Source organism: Stomoxys calcitrans, chromosome 1 (genome assembly GCF_963082655.1).
Source record: "Stomoxys calcitrans chromosome 1, idStoCalc2.1, whole genome shotgun sequence".
NCBI lineage: Eukaryota > Metazoa > Arthropoda > Insecta > Diptera > Muscidae > Stomoxys > Stomoxys calcitrans.
This window is the reverse complement of record NC_081552.1, coordinates 257,473,721-257,496,065: the sequence shown is the minus strand read 5'-3', so window position 1 is coordinate 257,496,065 and position 22,345 is coordinate 257,473,721. Positions and strand designations below refer to the sequence as shown.

Here is a 22,345-nt window from a genome sequence, read left to right as displayed (position 1 = left end):
TCCCGCCTGACAATGGTGAGGCCCCAGTAGGGATCAACATGATGGTTGTGGTTTGTACCCAAATCGCGGGTAGAGCATAAGCTCGGCGTGGAGTTGCGTTTTTAACCGGGTGCAGTGACCCATAGATCGAAAGGAGTTTTAGGTAGTGCTCCGCTCCTATCCAAGGAGGTGAACACGTCAAGTTGGTACTCATGTATGGGATCAAGTTGGTACTCGTGTGGGTTATCACATGTGGGGGCGTTGGTAGACGCACTGTATTCAGCCTAGGGGCTCACAGGTTTGGGCCGTTGGCAGGCATCTGCGATAAGCACGACATTCGTGTGGTACAGGGTATTACAACTTAGTGTATTTGCTTGTAACACCCAGAAGGAAGAGAGATAGACCCATTGATAAGAATACCGATCGACTCAGATTCACTTTCCGATGCGATTCAGCTATGTCCGTCTCTCTGAAAACTACGACCTGTACAAACTACAGGTCGTAGTTTTCATCCGATCGTCTTCAAATTTGGTACAGGCATGTTTTTCGACCTAGAGACGAAGCCTATTGAAATTGAAAAAAAAATCGGATCAGATCTGGCTTAGCTCCCTTATATACGTTCGTCCGATTTGCAGTAATATTGTAATAAAATGGTCATATGTTAACCGATTCTCTCGAAATTTGGCAGAAAGGATTTTTTCTTGACTTTTGCCATTACGAATGAATTTCATTGAAATCGGTTCATATTTAGATATAGCCTTCATATATATATCGCCCGATTTTCACTCCTAGAGCCACTGCAAGCGCATTTATTGATCAATCTTCCCAAAACTTCGTTCAACGTTTTCTCGCAATCGGTTCAGATTATATAGCTCCTATATATATGTTCGTCTGATTTGCAGTAATATTGCAATAAAATTGTCATTTGTGCAGGAACGATTTTCTCTTGACTTTTGACATAACTTGTGAATAGCATGGAAATCGGTTCAAATTTAGATATAGCTCTCATCTATACATCGTCCGATTTTAACTTTTTGAGTCACAGCAAGCGCATTTATTGACCGATCTTGCCAACAAAACACTTTTCACGATGACTGCCACAGTATCGGAGAAGTTTGCTTGAAATCCGTTCAGATTTAGGTAAAGCTCCCATGTATATATTCGTCTGATTTTGAGAAATATTGCACTTAAGTGTTCATAGGAAGGATTTTCTTATGACTCTTGACATTACTGGTGAATTTTATAGAGTTCGGCCCAGATTTAGATATAGCTGTCATATATGTATATCGTCCGATTTTCACTTCTAGGATTACTGCAAGCGCATTTATTGACCAATATTGCCAAAATTTTGCACAACGCTTTCCCCGACGACTACCAAATTATCTGAGATGTTTGTTCGAAATCGGTTCAGAATTAGATATAGCTCCCATATATATGTTCCTTAGATTTTGGGTAATTTTCATTAATGTTGTAGTTTGTCAACAGTAGTTATTACAGTTTGAACACGGATTGCTTAATCATCACCATCAGAAAACATCCGCCGAGGTCCATCAAAATTGGTTCAAAACTGGATATAGCTCCCACTTTGTACTTATAGGGTAGGTGTAGGGTATTATGCAATGGACACTGCCAGACTTTTGCCCTTCCTTACTGGTTGTAAATGCTCTTAACTTAACATAAGCCTTGTTCCTTGTCAATATTCAACAGTTAATAGAAATAAATTTTTCCCATTTGCAAGGCCATTCATTTGAACATGACTCAGGCAACAATCATTGATTTCATAGAAGTATTTTTCACCAATTTTACCAAAAGTCACGTATTGTTTTGTCTCATTTCTGGTGCACAAAATGTTTGAGATTCGATTATGGGAAAAATTGATGATGCTGATGAACTATTTATAATCATATTTTGATTGTAAGTGAGATATCATTAAAAAATTTAATGCCCAGTAGCTGATTATGAACAATTTGTGGATTTTATTTCATGATTCTGTTTAAGTGGCAGATAAAGCCTCCAAAATGTTTGGCAATACATTCTTATTAAATTTCATCTCATTAAATGTTGCATACCATACCATCTGCCCCACCTTAAGGTTTACACATGAGCTAATATGTAAATGAATGTGAATGTACACGCGTGCAACCGTATAGCCATATTGCTAAACGTACACAATCTTTTTATTGAGCCATTGTGAGAGGAGAAAAAAAATGTGTAAACAAAAACACAATGCATTTAAAGCAAATGTGAGGACCATTTTTTAACTCTTCTCTTTTTCGTTTTTTCTTCGACAGGATATTGGAAATAAATGCAAACTGCGACAGCAAAGGCGTACCAATATCATTACGTTAAAATGCAACCCCCAGAAAAAGAAGCTGTGCAATTAATTGCTCAAAATGAGATTTTAAATTTTTACAAAATTTTATCCAAGTGCATCTGATGTTGTCTCCAACAAGGGACAAAGACAACAACGACGACGACGTTATTGTTGCCTCTTGCGCTCGACAAAAACGAAAAAACCATAACAGAAGCTGCTGCAACAGCCGACATCGTAAACGAAGCACATTAATAGCAATTATTGAAGTGGAAACAGTCGCCACTAAACTGGCGTAGCGGAAGCATCTGCAGAGGTGAAAGCAAGAGTTACAGCAAGCGAAGTAACAACAAAAGCAACAAAAGCCAATATAAACAACAATAATTGCAAGGATTACAAAACTGTAGCCCACACGACTTAGTAAAACTGCCCAAAAACACTCAAACATACACACACACACACACTCACACTAAAACATACTCACACAAATAGCCCCCTGTCCTCTATAACTACAGCCTATAACAGAAGAGAGTGAGAGCATCTTGGAGGAGAAACATTCAAAGATGGCCATCAATATTTTGGATTATGACCATTATGCCATCAGTGCCATTGTGACGGTCAGCATGCAGATATTCTTCTTTCTCATCAATTCCATACTGCAGTTGGATAAATTAACTGACTTTGCTGGTGGCGTTAATTTTATCATTATTTCATTGCTGACATTTTTCCTGGGCCAAATTGATCGGCCATCAAAGGTAAGTGTGATAATTGATTGATTGACAGATTGCTGAAAAATCCTATTCTCAATTGGGCTATTACATGGCAAAGTGTACTCGATTTAAGATGATATGATTTGAAGAGTACCACTCTACGTTGCAGGGCATTATGATAATCTCTGTAATAATAATTTTGATAACTATTATGATTATAATGATAACACTTGCCGTGGCCCTTGTGGTTGTTTGTAGTTTAGTATGCATTTGAGTCAAAGTAGGCATAGGAGACATGCTGTGTACACTGAGTGTTGTGGGGTCTATGAGATTATAAACATGCATACATAATTAAGACATTAGATAAGGATACTACTCTTACACTCAAACAAGTGATCTGTCTTAACTGCTACACTTAGAGACAGAATGGGCACATGCATAGACAGAATTTATGGGAGAATAAGCTAACAAACTGAATTGAACATCAAACTCTTATAAAATTTTGTGTAGGAAAGAGAAAAGGGCAATAGAATTTCTGGAATTCCTTTTGACTCCTGAATTCTAGGGTTTCTATGTACGCCGCATTCTCGCGTTTAGGTTGTACTATGGGTTTCTTGGGGGAAGGCTTCTGGTATCCAAGTCTGGTATCTATGTACGCCGCATTCTCGCGTACCGGTATGTACTATGGGTTTCTTGGGGGAAGTCTTCTGGTATCCAAGTACGAATTTGGGGAATAGTTTATGATTATGCCACTATATCATCGAAGCAAGCAGTGTTTTGAATCGGGTCAGTCGAGTGAAGTTAACCATTGCCATCTGTTGCGTTTGCAGTTATCGACCATACTTTTCTCGCCACGTTGGAAGGGTTTGAACCTTTGCTGCATCAAGGTAATGATCTGAATCTATGTTCGTTCCTCAGATCGTTCGTACTTCTAATACGCCGAATAAACTTCTCCCAGCTATAAGAACGTGATCAATTAGATTTCTTCATTGGAGGACCACATGGTGGCCTTGTGAATATCATGGTGTTCACACCTTGTGTTGTCAACTACCATGTTTTTTGGTACGGCAAAATCCATTAACCTGAAACCATTTATATTCCCACCGTCGCACAGTGGGAAAAAATGGAAAAAAAACTATTGGGTTGCCCAAAAAGTAATTGCGGATTTTTCATATAGTCGTCGTTGACAAATTTTTTCACAGCTTGTGACTCTGTAATTGCATTCTTTCTTCTGTTAGTTATCAGCTGTTACTTTTAGCCTGCTTTAGAAAAAAAGTGTAAAAAAAGTATATTTGATTAAAGTTCATTCTAAGTTTTATTAAAAATACATATACTTTCTTTTAAAAAATCCGCAATTACTTTTGGGCAACCCAATAGTAAACAAGTCAAATGACGTTAAGTTCGGCCGGGCCGAACTTTGGATACCCACCACATCGGGTATATATGTAAACCACCTTTCGTCATAATCCGGTGAAAAATGTATAATTTATGCCCCCATAGCAGCTATACTGAAAAACGGTCCGATTTGGACCAAATTTGACACGCACATTGAGTGGTCCACAGGTCATTGTTCAATTTTGTGGAACAAAATATTGGTCTATATGGCAGCTATATCCAAATTTAGACCGAACTGTGCCATATTCCAGAAACATGTCGTGGGGCCTAACATAACTCACTGTCCCAAATTTCGGCGAAATCGGACAATAAATGCGCTTTTTATGGGCCCAAGACCTTAAATCAAAAGATCGGTCTATATGACAGTTATATCGAAATCTATACCGATCTGTGCCATACTGCAGAAATAAGTCGAGGGGCCTAACACAACTCACTGTCCCAAATTTCGGCGACATCGGACAAAAAATACCCATTTTATGGTCCCAAAACCATAAATCGAGAGATCGGTCTATATGGCAGCTATATCCAAATTTAGACCGAACTGTGCCATACTCCAGAAACATGTCGAGGGGCCTAACATAACTCACTGTCTCAAATTTTGGCGAAATCGGACAATAAATGCGCCTTTTATGGGCCAAAAACCTTAAATCAAGAGATCGATATATGGCAGCTATATCCAAATCTAGACCGATCTGAGCCAAATTGAGATTGGTTTTTGAAGGGCCTAACACAACTCACCGTCCCAAATTTCGGCGACATCGGACAATAAATACGCCTTTTATGGTCCCAAAACCATAAATCGAGAGATCGGTCTATATGTCGTATATATCCAAATCTAGACCGATCTGCGCCATATTGCAGGAATATGTCAAGGTGCCTAACTTAATTCAATGTCCCAAATTTAAGCAAAATTGGACAATAAATGTGCCTTTTATGGGAGCAAGACCTTAAATCGAGAGATCGGTCTATATGTCATATGTATCCAAATCTAGAACGATATGTGCCATATTCCAGAAACATGTCGAGGTGCCTAACTTAATTCACTGTCCCAAATTTCGACAAAATTGGTCAATAAATGCGCCTTTTATGGGCCCAAGACCTTAAATCGAGAGATCGGTCTATACGGCAGCCATATCTAAATCAGGACCGATCTGTGCCATATTCCAGAGACATGTCGAGGTGCCTAACCTAACTCACTTTCCCAAATTTCGGCGAAATTGGACAATAATTGCGCCTTTCATGGGAGCAAGACCTTAAATAGAGAGATCGGTCTATATGTCAGATATATCCAAATCTAGACCGATCTGCGCCAAATTGATGAATGATGTCGAGTGACGTAACACAACTAACTGTCCCAAAATTCAATAAAATCGGATAATAAATATGGCTTTTATGGGCCAAAGTCCCTAAATCGGCGGATGGGTCTATATGAGGCTATATCAAGATATAGTCCGATGTAGCCCATTTGCGAACTTAACCTGCCTATGGACTGATCCAGAATATATATACTTTATAGGGTCGGAATGGATATTTCGATGTGTTGCAAACGGAATGACAAAATGAATATACCACCATACTTCGGTGGTGGATACAATTAAAAGTAGGCATGTATAGTTAGCCTTCTTTAAGCATGTTTTTGGGCGAGATATCACCATCAGATTCATCTTATCTGTGACATTTGCCATATCAATAATTCCATAATGAGACACAACATCGAATGATATGAGTAGTCTTTGCACAATATTTAACGAAATGAATTTAAAGCTCCGTATTACACCATGGTCTATTGGATGATTTAAAGGAGTGCAATTCGGTGCAACAAACTTTCAAATAACATTTTCAGATTTGAAATCATTTACGTTTGATTGAGCCAGTTAGTTGTCTATTAACAGAAGAATTTTGCTATCATCATTTTTGAGACCAATTTTCATCTTATGATCTCTTGTTTTGGGAGCAAAATGGTTGTGAAAGCAAACTCGTATATTGGCTTTATAAAGAACTGAAAGTTTGTGAATATTTTTTAAAACTCTTGGCCGAGATCTTTTTCCAATAACTAACGCATTGCACTTGTACACATAACAAAGAAGTTGGTCTCTCTTCGGCATCCTATACGCACCTATGAGTGCTTCATCATGACATACCAAACAGCTTTTAGACAAACTTCTAGTTTCGTTTTGTTTCATTTTCAAAGGCAATCGATGAACACGGTAGCTCAGAAGATAGCATGAACACCTATATCGCAGAACGCCCTTGTTTGAATCCTGGAGAGAACATTAGCAAAATTTCGACGGTGGTTATCCTCTTCTAATGTAGGCGACATTTGGGAGATAGCAGCCGTGTAAAAACTTCTCCCCAAAGAGGTGTCGAAGAATTTGGTTATAAAATGGCGGTCCTTATAATTGAGCTTAAACTTCAATCGGACAGCACTCATTGAAAAGTGAGAAATTTGCTCCCTATTCCTTAATGTAATGTGAGTGGGAAAATTTGCAAATTTGCAGTTGTAAATCGTACTTATAATCCCGGATAATAGGGGTAATCACGTATAATAAAGTTAATAGAAAAAAGACAAAAATATCTTTTCTCTCCCGGATGATGGAGATTCCCGGATAATCGAGGCCCGACTGTAATTATGGAAATCCAATATTTTTTTTAAATGTTCATAAGAAAAAAATCGGAAGCTATCTAGCGCAAAGGTTAACATGTCCGCCTATGACACTGAACGCCTGGGTTCGAATCTTGGCGAGAACATCAGACAATTTTCAGCGATTGTTATCCCTCCTAATGCTGGCGATATATTTGAGGAGCTGTGCCTTTAAAAAAAATGGTATCGCAGCCATGCAAAAACTTTTCCCCAAAAGAGGTGCCTCACTGCGGCATGCCGTTCTGTCGCAGCTATAAAAAGAAAGTCCCTTATCATTGAGCATTAACTTGAATAAGACGGCACTAATTGATAAGTGGGATATTTGCCCCTGTTCCTTAATGAAATGGTCAAGTTCATGTTCATTTGGATATGAACAAGATTTTAAAAAGTTCACTTTAAAATAAAAATTTTATGGAAAATTGATTTCCTTTAATATTTCAACTAAAATTCAGCTTTCACAACATAACGCATGGCTTGACTAACTATCATTATTAAATTTCCAGTAAATGTGTAGTAACTCTACTTTTTATGCACTTTACTTTTAAACGTTTGCAATTTTTATATAAACTAACAAAAGGAATGTACATTCCTTTCAATTCATCTTTAATTTAACTTAATTCAAAAGCCAAAACAAAACAAAATGAATGCAATGAACCTCAATTTAGTTTTTTTAAGTTAACTAATTTTGGTCATTGTTATTTTCTAAGCGTACCACAAACACCCACAAAATAAAATTAACCCACAATCATGCTCATGCTACACAATATAAAAAGTACATGTGTGTGTATGTGTGTGTGATTTCCTTATGAAGATGTTTGTATGTAGCCACACATGTAGCACGGATAAATAGCCCTCTCGGAAACGTTTAAGGAATAGTGCAAAAGTAAGCAATTTGCAAGCGCCTTTGAATTTCCATCCAACAACCTACCGCACACAGGCACGGCTAAACCGAGAGCACCATTCAAGCTGAGTGTTTTTTTTGTTTCAATGTGTGAATGTGTGTGTGTGCGCCTGCGAGAGACTTTGTGTATGGTGGCTGACTGCACAGAAAAAAAAAATGAGGAAAATTTTTTTTGATTAAAAATTTCATCGGAAATGAAAAGGGTTTCAATTAAAAAAATAAATTGAATCAATCATTTTTTAATTAAATCCGTAGTTTTTTTTATTCTCTCCACCATAGGATGGGGGGTATACTAATTTCGTCATTCTGTTTGTAACTGCTCGAAATATTTAATAAAGTTTATATATTCTTGATCGTCGCGACATTTTATGTCGATCTAGCCATGTTCGTCCGTCTGTCTGTCGAAAGCACGATAACTTCCGAAGGGGTAAATCTAGCCGCTTGAAATTAAGCACAAATACTTCTTTTTAGTGAAGGTCGGTTGGAATTGTAAATGGGCCATATCGGTCCATGTTTTGATATAGCTGCTATATAAACCGATCTCGGGTCTTGACTTCTTGAGCCTCTGGAGGGCGCAATTCTTATCCGATTGGAATGAAATTTTGCACGACGTGTTTTATTATGATATCCAACAACTGTGCCAAGTATGGTTCAAATCGGTCCATAACCTGATATAGCTGTCATATAAACCGATCTTGGGTCTTGACTTCTTGAGCCTCTAGAGGGCGCAATTCTTATCCGATTGGAATGAAATTTTGCACGACGTGTTTTGTTATGATATCCAACAACTGTGCCAAGTATAGTTCAAATCGGTCTATAACCTGATATAGCTGTCATATAAACCGATCTTGGGTCTTGACTTCTTGAGCCTCTAGAGGGCGCAATTCTTATCCGATTTGAATGAATTTTTGCACGTCGTATTTTGTTATGATATCCAACAATTGTGCCAAGTATGGATTAAATCGGTTTATAACCTGATATAGCTGTCATCTGGAGATCTGCTATATCAGATCTGGAGACTTGATTCTTGAGCTTCTAGAGGGCGCAATTCCTATTCCATTTGGCTGATATTTAGCATGACGTATTTTATTCTTACTCGCAATAACTGTGTCAAATAAGATTCAAATCGGTTGACAACCTGATATAGCTGCCATATAAACTGATCTGGGATCTTGACTTCTTGAGCCTCTAGAGGTCGCAATTATCCCACATAAATCGATCTCTCTATTTTATTCTCGAGCCCCGAAAGGGCGCAATTCTTATTCGAATTGGCTGACATTTTACACAGGTCTCCAACATATAATTTAATTGTGGTCCAAACCGGACCATATCTTGATATCGCTCTATCGCAGAGCAAATCTTTTCTTATATCCTTTTTTGCCTAAGAAGAGATGCCGAGAAAAGAACTCGACAAATGCGATCCGTGGTGGAGGGTATATATGATTCGGCCCGGCCGAACTTTGCACACTTTTACTTGTTTTAAATTACGATCGTGATTGAAGTTTGGGAATTTTTCAATAAAATATTAATTAAAGCAATTATTTTTATACCCACCACCGAAGGATGGGGGTATATTCATTTTGTCATTCCGTTTGCAATACATCGAAATATCCATTTCCGACCCTATAAAGTATATATATTCTTGATCAGCGTAAAAATCTAAGACGATCTAGCCATGTCCGTCCGTCTGTCTATTGAAATCACGCTACAGTCTTTAAAATTAATAGAGATATTGAGAAGAAACTTTGCACAGATTCTTGTTTTGTCCTTTAGTGCGAAGATGGGCTATATCGGACTATATCTTGATATAGCCCCCATATAAACCGATCCTCCGAATTAGGGTCTTAGGCCCATAAAAGCCACATTTATTATCCGATTTTGCTGAAATTTGGGACTGTGAGTTGTGTTAGGCCCTTCGACATCCTTCGTTAATTTGGCCCAGATCGGTCCAGATTTGGTTATAGCTACTATATAGACCGATCCTCCGATTTAGGGTCTTAGGCCCATAAAAGCCACATTTATTATTCGACTTTGCTGAAATTTGGGATAGTGAGTTGTCTTAGGCCTTTCTACATCTTTCTGCAATTTGGCCCAGATCGGTTCAGATTTGGATATAGCTGCGATATAGACCGATCCTCCGATTTAGGGTGTTAGGCCCAAAAAAGACACATTTATTATCCGATTTTGCTGAAATTTGAGACAGTGAGTTGTCTTAGGCCTTTCAACATATTTCTTTTATTTGGCTCATATCGGTCCAGATTTGGATATAGCTGCCATACAGGTCGATCTCTCGATTTAATGTTTTTGGGCCATAAAAAGCGCATTAATTGTCCGATGTCGCCGAAATTTGGGACAGTTTTCGACATTCTTCTTCAATTTGGCTCATATCGGTCCAGATTTGGATATAGCTGCCATATAGACCGATCTTTCGATTTAAAGTCTTGGCCCCATAATAGACGCATTCATAATCCGATTTCACTGGAATTTGATACCGATCTCTCGATTTAAGGTTTGGGCCCATAAAAGGCGCATTCATTGTCCGATATTGCCGAAATTTGATACAGTATGTTAAGTTAGGCTCTTCGACCTTCTTCTTCAATTTGGCTCAAATCGGTCCAGATTTGGATATAGCTGCCATATAGACCGATCTCTCGATTTAAAGTCTTGCCCCATAAAAGACGCATTCATAATCCGATTTCACTGAAACTTGATACAGTGACTTATGTTAGGCTTCTTGACATCTGTGTCGCATACGGTTCACATCGGTTTATATTTAGATATAGGTAGTAAAAAGACCAATATTTGGTTATACACAATTGAACAATGACTTGTACTAATTAGAATTTGGTCCAAATCGGAATATATTTCGATATAGCTCCTATGGGGCATAAGATACGCATTTTTCACCGGACTTTGAGGAATTGTGGTTTACATATATACATACATGCCCAGGCCAAAGTTCGGCCCGGTCGAACCTAACGCCTTTTTACTGGGTTATTTTTTTTGGCCGCCATTCTTATCTTCAATATCCATATTAAATGCATAACAGCTTCTTTAGCATAGATCTAATTATAATATATTCTAGATAAATGATTTGCTATTGGGTTTACTTCTTCAATGGGTGTATATCATGTAGTTACAGCCTAGCTACTCTTTTCTTTTATGATCCGGGAAACAATATTTTTCGTTTAAGTTTTGGAAAAATTCCCGTAGGTGTCTTGTTTCTAAGGAGTGATCATGTAGCCAAACATAAACCTCAAAATTCGTGTTCCAGGAGTTTTACATATGTTAGCCATGTTGCATCGAAATAGAGGGTGCGTCCTATACAGCGCGCTTTTCGCAAACATTGTAATACAATATTAGCATATTTTCCATATTTCCAATTACATTTTTAATTGATCCAATTAAAAACTTAATTGGATGCATCGAAAATTTCAATAGTTTTTTAGTTAAATTTTTAATCATTTTTTTAATTAATTGTTAATCGGAAATGTTTTCAATCACCTTTTTCAAAAACTGTGATTGATATTATCATTTTCGTGATTGAAGCAATTTCAATCAATAAATTAATCGAATCAAGTAATTTCGTGATTGAAACCGATTTTTATTTGTTTCGGTGTAGTCAGGCAGCTGTGCTGTTTGAACGAATGAAGAGGAAATAATGCCCAAGTTTGCATTTCTGTGTGTGTGTGTGTGTTTTTTTTGTTCCTCTAGCGCTCTGGCACTCGGTGCTCTTTTTAGATCTGCCTCTTTCCCTGCCATGCCTACTCTGTACCTCTCTTGGCCATTTACATGACTTGTGATACCAAGTTAATAAACCAATGCTGACATGTGGTTGTACTCGTAGTCAGGGCTTTTCAAAATTGTTAAAGAACATTTAAATTAGATAATAACATCATTGCTGCCATCTGAGCACAATGTGTTTGTGAGAATGTGTCCGCCAACGGTGATGTTGTAGCAGCGGCACAGGCAAATGTCAGAATTTCATGTCCATGCTTCCGTTTGCGGCAGGGCAACATACAAAGAAAAAAACATTGTGTCAGATTTTTTTTTCAGCAGGTTAGTGCTGTGGGGCTTTTGGAGCCCCGATAGTTTTTTTTTTTCCAGATATTCTTCAAAGCTACATACAAACGTACGTGGATGCACATGAGTATTTGAAGCGATTTCTATTTAAATTGGAGCTTTTTCTAGGGGACCATGGCACTTTGGGGAGGACAATCTATTTATACTTAAGTGAGCATTATTGTAAAACTTTGTTTTAACAATGACTTTATTGAAATTTAATAGCTTGTTTTAGAATAAAATGTGTGATTCTCATAAAAAAGTTTGTAAACGTTTTATAGTTATCGATAACTTTGACTTGTATTGATTTTAATGGTGTACTAAGTCAAATTGGAATTAGATGAAATTAAATTTGTTTCTCGTGTAAGATTTTAAATGAATCAGAATTCCTAGAAAATTTCGTAAATATTTGACTTTGGAAAATATCCTCAAAAAAGTGTTTAAGAGAAATTATGGCTATGAAAAGGAAACGAGGACAAGTAAATGTGCCAGGAATTGTCAAATTTATGGTCTTTCCCTTGCCCATGTTTTTTATACCCTCCACCATAGGATGGGGGGTATACTAATTTCGTCATTCTGTTTGTTACTTCTCGAAATATTCGTCTGAGACCCCACAAAGTATATATATTCTTGATCGTAGCGATATTTTATCTCGATCTAGCCATGTCCGTCCGTCCGTCTGTCAGTCCGTCCGTCTGTCAGTCCGTCCGTCTGTCAGTCCGTCTGTCTGTCGAAAGCACGCTAACTTCCGAAGGAGTAAAGCTAGCCGCTTGAAATTTTGCACAAATACTTCTTATTAGTGTAGGTCGGTTGGTATTGTAAATGGGCCATATCGGTCCATGTTTTGATACAGCTCTCATATAAACCGATCTTGGGTCTTGACTTCTTGAGAGTCTAGAGTACGCAATTCTTATCCGATTGGGATGAAATTTTGCACGACGTGTTTTGTTATGATATCCAATAATTGTGCTAAGTATGGCGCAAATCGGTCCATAACCTCATATAGCTGTCATATAAACCGATCTTGGGTCTTGACTTCTTGAGCGTCTAGAGTACGCAATTCTTATCCGATTGGAATGAAATTTTGCACGACGTGTTTTGTTATGATATCCAACAACTGTGCCATGTATGGTTTAAATCGGTCCATAACCTCATATAGCTGTCATATAAACCGATCTTGAGTCTTGACTTCTTGAGCCTCTAGAGGGCGCAATTCCTATCCGATTGGAATGAATTTTTGCACGAAGTATTTTGTTATGATATCCAACAACTGTGCTAAGAATAGTTCAAATCGGTCAATAACCTGATATAGCTGCCATATAAACCGATCTGGGGTCTTGACTTCTTGAGCCTCTAGAGGGCGCAATTCCTATACGATTTGGCTGAAATTTTGCATGGCGTGTTTCGTTATGACTTTTAACAACTGTACTAAGAATAGTTCAAATCGGTCCATAACCTCATATAGCTGTCATATAAACCGATCTTGAGTCTTGACTTCTTGAGCCTCTAGATGGCGCAATTCCTATCCGATTTGGCTGAAATTTTGCATGAGGTGTTTTATTATGACTTCCAACAACCGTGCCGAGTATGATTCAAATCGGTACATAACCTGATATAGCTGTCATATAAACCGATCTGGGGTCTTGACTTCTTGAGCCTCTAGATGGCGCAATTTCTATGCGATTTGGCTGAAATTTTGTACAACGGCTTCTCTCATGACCTTTAACAAATCCGTTCTCCCTATTTTACTTCTTCATCCCCTAAAGTGCGCAATTCTTACAAGATTTGGCTGAATTTTTACACAATGACTTTTACTATGGGCTCCAATATTCAGTTCAATTATGGTCCGAAATGAACCATAACTTGATATTGTTCCAATAACATAGCAATTCTTTTCTTTTATCCTTTGTTTGCCTAAAGAGAGATACCGGGAAAAGAGCTCGACAAATGCGATCCATGGTGGAGGGTATATAAGATTCGGCCCGGCCGAACTTAGCGCTTTTACTTGTTAAGTCTATACCTGTGTTGGGCCAGATGGAGCCACCGTAGATCAAAGGTTTGCTTGATCACCTGTGAAGCTAAATGCATGGGTTCGAATCCCGGTGAAAGTATCAGAAAATATTTTCAGTGGTTGTTACTGGCGACATTTGTGAGGTAATTACCTTGCCGCCGTGAACATCAGAAACAAGTAAAGTGTGCTAAGTTCAACCAGGCCGAATCTTATATACCCTCCACCATGGTTCGCATTTGCCAAGTTCTTTGCCTGGTATTTCTTTATATGCAAACAGAGAATAATGGATCTGAATTGATATGCTATATGGGCTAGGCCATACTTGAGCTTAATGTTGGAGCTAATATTCATTATGCAAAATTTCATCCAAACTGGATAAAAGTTTCGCCCTGTAGAGGCTCAAGAAGTAAAATCAGGAGATCGGTTTATATGGAAGCTATATGAGCTAATGGAAAGATTAAGACGATATTTCCATATTTGGCAAGCACGTTAAAGGTCATAAGAAAAGTCGTTTTACAAAATTTCAGCCAAATCGTATAAGAATTGCGCCAAATCCAAATGCTCAAGAACTATAATCGGGAGATCCACTTATATGGGAGCTATATCCGGTTATGCACCGATTTAGACCATACTTGGCATAGTTGTTGGAAGTCAAAGCAAAACATTTCATGCAAAATTGGATAGGAATTGCTCCGTCTAGAGCAATTCTTATCCTTCCAAATGGCTAAGAACTATAATCGGGAGATCTGTTTATATGGGAGCTGTATCAGGTTATGCACCGATTTAGACCACACTTGGCATAGTTGTTGAAAGTCAAAGCAAAACATTTCATGCAAAATTGGATAAGAATTGCTCCATCTAGAGGCTCAAAAAGTTAGGATCCAAGGTAGTTTTATATGTCAGATATATCTAAACATGGACCGATATGATCCACGACCTACTAATAGGAAGTTTTTAAGCACCTAGCTTTACTGCTTCGAAAGTTAATGTGTTTTCGACAGACAGACGGAAAGACGGACGGACAGACGGACAATCATGGCTAAATCGATTTAGAATAACGAGATCTAGAATATATTGGGTTGCCCAAAAAGTATTTGGGTTGCCCAAAAAGTAATTGCGGATTTTTCATATAGTCGGCGTTGACAAATTTTTTCACAGCTTGTGACTCTGTAATTGCATTCTTTCTTCTGTCAGTTATCAGCTGTTACTTTTAGCTTGCTTTAGAAAAAAAGTGTAACAAAAGTATATTTGATTAAAGTTCATTCTAAGTTTTATTAAAAATGCATTTAATTTCTTTTAAAAAATCCGCATTTACTTTTTGGGCAATCCAATAGAATATATTGGGTTGCCCAAAAAGTAATTGCGGATTTTTCATATAGTCGGCGTTGACAAATTTTAGCTTTGCTTTAGAAAAAAGTGTAAAAAAAGTATATTTGATTAAAGTTCATTCTAAGTTTTATTAAAAATGCATTTACTTTCTTTTAAAAAATCCGCAATTACTTTTTGGGCAACCCAATAGATATACTTTTTTGGTTCTCAGATTCGTTTTTAATGTGTTACGAACGGAATGACGAAGTTTGTAACCCCCCATCCTATGGTATTAAAATGTTCAGCGGTAGTTATATCCTTACTATGTCGCCCCGGCAACCGAGTTGGTAGCGTGCTAGGATTACCAGTGCAGCGGTCGTGGGTACGATACGAGGCCTGGCCAAGTCTGTCGCTACTATGCTATCACAATGGAAAATGGTCTATGTAAGTCTGATTGTAGAAAGTCTGAGGTAGTAACCGTGTCATAGAGGTTAGCATATGCGCTTATAGTACCGCACGTCTGGGTTTAAATCTCAACGCGAACATCAGATAAAAGTTTTTAGCTAAAAAAAAAAAACGTTAAGAAAAACTTTTGTTTTTTTCTCAATTTGGAGAAAATTGTTTTTAAGGTTTTAAATAAGTATTGAATATTTTTGTTTTACTTTGTTTCAATATTAAAAATAATTTCATGTTCTGCAAATTTCTTCATACAAATTTAGATATTTGTCTTCGATTTAGCTGTATTATGTAGGTGCGACCTTCTACCCAAGAAATGAATGACATTTATAGGCTTGTCTTTCTTTTTCTATTACTCTCACATACTTGATTTTGTCTTTAGTATTTTTAAAAACAATTCATTCTTTTCTTATGGAGTATGTGTTGGTAATCCGCTTCAATACATCTTCTCAATCTCATCTTGGAGGTTAAATTTCTACGTGTTAGGGCATATTTCGATTTCTTAATTACAAAACCCTGGCCATGTTATTCGTTGGCAGGTGCACAAAACCGAATACCAAATAATTGTTGCAGTTTGTTTGCACTTTAAACATTCTATGATGCGGTTATATGAAAGTATGTGTGTTTGCACACACACACACACACACACAGAATTTACATAAGAAAGTGCTGCCTTGGACGCATATGCATATTGAAGAGAGCAGTACATCCGATTTTCAATGCAAAATAGTTGAACTTCCTGTGTTTGAGGGCACTTGTTCTTGCACCATGAACAACAAACGGCAAAGACTGTGAGTATGACTACGGCTACGGCCACGATGATGATGATGATGACGATGACGCTACGCCTTGTAAAGAGTGCATTTCTATGACACACTCGCACTCTGGGTTATATATGTATACTCTTGCCAATACTGTCTTGCCTCCTGCTTTCACACAAAGTCTACGTAATACACCCAGATGGCCATAATCGGCCGTTTGTGTTGACGTTTTCGACCACTACACCAAACGATTTATTGCCCCCCAAAAAAAAAATATAAACAATTTACGAGTACAGGGCAATTTATTAGAAAATCAATATATGAATTCATAATTCATAATGCAAACGTCCTAAATGATGATAATGTGATTGAAGTGATTTTTTTCCCTTTGCTTTGCAATGCCATCAGTTGCGGCTGGAGGATAATTGCATTTTGGTTCAAAGACAAGGAAACAAATGTTTGGCCTTTTGTAACAAAAGGCTAACATTCAAGGTCAGTTGAGCATGTTTAAAGGCCTCAATGAAATGGTGAGATCTTAAAAAACGCCTGATTAAGTATGCCTTAGAATGTGTGAAAATGAGCAAATGAGATATTGGGGCTTTGAACTTGACCATCATCAAACGGATGCGTCGTCTGAAAGCTGGTAATTTCTTGTCTACACAAACAATCTTACTTTCCTAGTAACGTTCTTGTGGCCATGAAGCTCTTCAGGCCTTATGGGGTAAATATTGGGTTGCCCAAAAAGTAATTGCGGATTTTTCATATAGTGGGCGTTGACAAATTTTTTTACAGCTTGTGACTCTGTAATTGCATTCTTTCTTCTGTCAGTTATCAGCTGTTACTTTTAGCTTGCTTTAGAAAAAAAGTGTAAAAAAAAGTATATTTGATTAAAGTTCATTCTAAGTTTTATTAAAAATGCATTTACTTTCTTTTAAAAAATCCGCAATTACTTTTTGGGCAACCCAATAACTCAAAGAATGAACATATTTAAATGGTCAGCAAATGCAAATATTGCCCATGAACATTCCACTAAGGAACAGGGGCAACTTCTCACATATCAATGAGTGCAGTCCAATTCAAGTTTAAGCTCAATGATAAAGGGCCCCTTTTTATAGCCGAGTCCGAACGGCGTGCTGCAGTGTGACACCTCTTTGGAGAGAAGTTTTTCATGGCATAGTACCTCACAAATGTTGTCAGTATTAGGAGGGGAAACCACCGCTGAAAATTTTTTTGTGATGGTCTCGCCAAGATTCGAACCCAGGCGTTCAGCGTCATAGGCGGACATGTTAACCTCTGCGCTACGGTGGCCTCCAAATAGTCAGGAACCATTGAAATTTTTATAAAATTAATAAACTTTGTGAATTCGTTGAATGTAACAATTTTTCACTTTTATTTCTTTTATTGCATGTTCTATATCCGTTCACAAAAATTTAATTTAATTCCCTTTTTTTACCCTACACCATAGGATGGGGTATACTAATTTCGTCATTCCGTTTGTAACATCTCAAAACATTCGTTTAAGAACCCATAAAGTGTGTATATACAGGGTGCGCCAGAGAAATTTACTTATTTGAAAAAACTCCCGAGCGGGTAGGGGGTCGAGAGCTGGGGGGGAATCCCCTAGTTGGGTCTCTCTCTCTCTCCAGTAAGTTGCCATCATGCTCTAGTCTAGAGAGCAGCGGGTCTTTGCCGCCTAGAGCTTCTTTTTAAACGGTCGCTTACGCAGTGTGCCTTCCACGCTGGCTTTGAAATTCCTCCTGACGGATTCGTTACTGGCCGTAATTTGATTCTGTCGTGGGTAAACTCATGTAGGGAGTGTGGAAGTGTTGCTAAACCCAGAAATGGACTTTAACGAACCATCAGAACTCCAGAAAATATCGAAAGAGTGAGGCAGTCTGTTTTGTGTTTATACCGGCGTTCGGCTCGCAAACACGCTGCGTTCTATGGAAATTTCTGACACCACTGTTGGACGAATTCTCCATCAAGACCATGGCATAATTACAAGGTAGTGTACCATAAACAGCTGTGTACAATTTTTTTTCGAGTGCACAAGTGCACAATCTGTCTACCAGTTTTGGTTGTGTGTGTGTTTTATAGTTAATTACCATAACACACAAACAACGAAAAATGGCGCGAGCTAGTAACACACACAAATTCAGAGTTGCACTAACCACCGATTTTGACAGAAAGTGTACTCAATATTTTGTTGTTGGGCAACTGCCACTACCTGTAAATGAATATATAGCTTGATCAAGATCTTGAAATTTCAACCCTATAAATTGACCGAAATACCAGAAAGCGATGTTGTTGCCCGTCAAAATGCATGTAAAGTGCTTATTGACGATAGTTTTTTCCGGTGACGAGGCTCATTTTCACATTTCCGGCTGCGTAAACAGCAGAAAATTCGTTATTGGAGTGTTGTTAATCCCACCGTGGACCAAAGAACACCTCAAGAACAATATTCGGTACGGCATTGCCATCATGCCGATTGATATGCTTCAAAGAGACGACACGCATTTCAAAAATCGACTTAATCAGTGTATGCTCATTAGGGGTCGCCATTCACCCTACGTCACTGCATAAAAAAAATTGGGATATTGTATTCTCAAATAAAAACTATTTAAAAACAAATAAAAAGGCGTAAGTTCGGCCGGGCCGAACTTTGGATACCCACCACCTTGGGTATATATGCAAACCACCTTTCGTGAAAATCCGGTGAAAAATGCAGAAAGTTGATGAAGAGCCTAACACTGTCCCAAATTTCGTCGAAATCGGACAAAAAATGCGCTTTTTATGGCCCCAAATCCTTAAATCGAGAGATCGGGCTATATGGCAGCTATATCTAAATCTAGACCGATCTGTGCCAAATTGAAGAAAGATGTCGAAGAGCATAACACAACTCACTGTCTCAAATTTCGGCGACACCGGAAAATAAATGCGCCTTTTATGGGCCCTAAACCATAAATCGAGAGATCGGTCTATATGGCAGCTATATTAAAATCTGGACCGATCTGAGCCAAAGATAATAAGGATGTCAAAGGGCCTAACACAACTCACTGTCCCAAATATCGGCGACATCGGACAATAAATGTGCCTTTTATGGGCCCAAACCCTTAAATCGAGATATCGGTCTATATGGCAGCTATATGCAAATCTCGATCGACCTGGGCCAAATTACGGAAATATGTCGGGAGGCTTAACCTAACTCATTGTCCCAAATATCGGCGATACGGACAATAAATGCGCCTTTTATGGGCTCAAAACCTGAAATCGAGAGATCGGTCTATATGGCAGCTATATCCAAATCTGGACCGATCTGCGCCAAATTGAAGAAGGATGTCAAAGGGCCTAACACAACTCACTGTCTCAAATTTCGGCGACATCGGACAATAAATGCGGTCTATATGGCAGCTATATCCAAATCGGGACCAATCTGTGCCATATTACAGAAGTATGTCGTTTAACTTAACTCACTGTCCCAAATTTCAATTGGGACAGTGACACAATAGATGTCCCCTTTGAGAATGTTGAGGTGGTGTCGAGTTGGGTATTTGTAAATGGATTCCGAACAGTCAAGACACTCAGGACCAGCGTCAACTGAAGGAGGGAAAAAGAAGCCTCTGGTTTTTTAAAAAAGGTAAGCGCTCCTGTGGCCTTCAAGAGCCACAGGAGCGCAGAGGTTAGCATGTCCGCCTATGACGCTGAACGCTTGGGTTCGAATCCTGGCGAGACCATCAGAAAAAAAATTTCACGCCGTTCGAACTCGGCTATAAAAAGGAGGACCTTTATCATTGAAATTAAACTTGAATCGGACTGCGCTCATTGATATACGAGAAGTTTGCCCCTGTTCCTTAGTGGAATGTTTATGGGCAAAATTTGCATTTTTAAGGCGTTACAAACTTAGTGACGAAGTTAGTTTACCATTTTATGGCTGACCATAATGTGTCTCGTTATCAGGAATTTGGGCAATCTCGGAATGCATGGTGTGGTATGGTGGTATTTCGGCCACCAGAACGGAAAGGTCGCGGACAGTCTTGGATTGTAAAAAGATATTAAAGGCCTTCTCTGAGAATGACACGATCGTGTCAACGTTTGGTTGCTGGTCCATAGCGAGTAACAGGAAACGAAAGAGCAGACGAATTGGCCGTAGAGCCCAGAGGACTGCAATCAGTATACTAGGGAAATGCAAAGCTTTTAGGGGCGAGGCAGTCGGTCGGTAGGAGAATGAAAACCCTCTAGGAAGCAAAAAGGTGGTCAGCATGGCTTTCGGTATGATTATGCGTCACGTAGTAATGAATGTGTAGATGAGATGATGGAACATTGCACAGTGGGATGGAATCGAAAAAAGACTGCCGTGGCCCAGATCGGTCCAGATTTGGATATAGGTGCCATATAGACCGATCACTCGATTTAAGGTTTTGGGCCCATAAAAGGCGCATTTATTTCCGATTTCGCCGAAATTTGGGACAGTGCGTTGTGTTAGACCTCTCGACAACCATCTTCAATTTGGCGCAGATCGATCCATATTTGCATATAGCCGTCATATAGACCGATCTCTCGATTTAAGATTTTGAGCCTTTATAGCGCATTTATTGTCCAATTTGGCCGAAATTTGGGACAGTGAGTTAAGTTAAGCCCCTCGATATATTTTTGCAATTTGGCCTAGATCGATCAAGATTTGGATATATCTGCCATATAGACCGATCTCTCGATTTAAGATTTTGGGGCCATTATAGCGCATTTATTGTCCAATTTCGCCGAAATTTGGGACAGTGAGTTAAGTTAAGCCCTTCGATATATTTTTGCAATTTGGCCTTGATCGATCAAGATTTGGATATATCTGCCATATAGACCGATCTCTCGATTTAAGGTTTTGGGGCCATAATAGGCGCATTTATTGTCCGATTTCGCCGAAATTTGGGACAATGAGTTGTGTTAGGCCCTTCGATATTCTTCTGCAACTTTGCCTATATCGGTCGAGATTTGGATATATCTGCCATATAGACCAATCTCTCGATTGAAGGTTTTGGGGCCATAAAAGGCGAATTTATTGTCCGATTTCGCCGACAGTGTGGGACAGTGTGTTAAGTTAAGCCCCCCGACATGCCTCTGTAATATGGTACAGATCGGTTCAGATTTAGATATAGCTGTCATATAGACCGATCTCTCGACTTGAGGCTTTGGGCCCATAAAAGGCGCACTAACCGTCCGATGTCGCCGAAATTTGCGGCATAAGGTATGCGTTTTTCACCGGATTTTGACGATAGGTGGTTTACATATCTACCCGAGGTGGTGGTGGTTTTTTTTTTAAATTGCAGAGGTTTTTTCGTTTCTTTCCCACTGTGCGTTGGTACATTTCCTTTGTCAATGCACGTCTTTCGGACTCTAGCATTTGGGTGGGGATACAATATCAGGCTTGAATCAGTTTAAGTGCATAGAATGGAAAACGGTTGGGGATTTTGTGAGCAGCACGGGATTCATGGAAGAAAACTTTGGGGCTACTCTTCGAATTTAGAGCGCACAACAACAAGCCGATTGCTGGCTTAGGTGTATGCCAACAGTGGCTAATTGTTTTTAACCTAACCTTAGCTTTTCTTTTTAATTTGTTGGCCTCTTGAGATTTTTACAGAGCATCCTACGGTGCAGGGTCATTCAAACTTGTTGAATTTCTAGAAAAGGTAAAGTTTCCATATTTTTCGTTTTATTTACACATTTCTAGATTTATTTCCCAACAATATGTATGTTTTGGGTATACTCACAAGATTTCGTTTTATTTTCCTTTGAACTTCAGCTAAAACTTGAAAATATTA

The 22,345-nt window shown here is 38.6% G+C and overlaps 1 protein-coding gene across 1 annotated transcript in view; it reads left to right on the top strand.

Moving 5' to 3' along the window:
- LOC106087174 (uncharacterized) overlaps nt 1-22,345 on the top strand; it is a 97,166-nt gene that overhangs the window by 30,396 nt on the left and 44,425 nt on the right. Inside the window, 1 exon segment of the mRNA XM_013252135.2 lies at nt 2,271-3,045. Coding sequence (XP_013107589.1) covers nt 2,854-3,045 — 192 coding nt within the window. The 5' untranslated portion in view covers nt 2,271-2,853.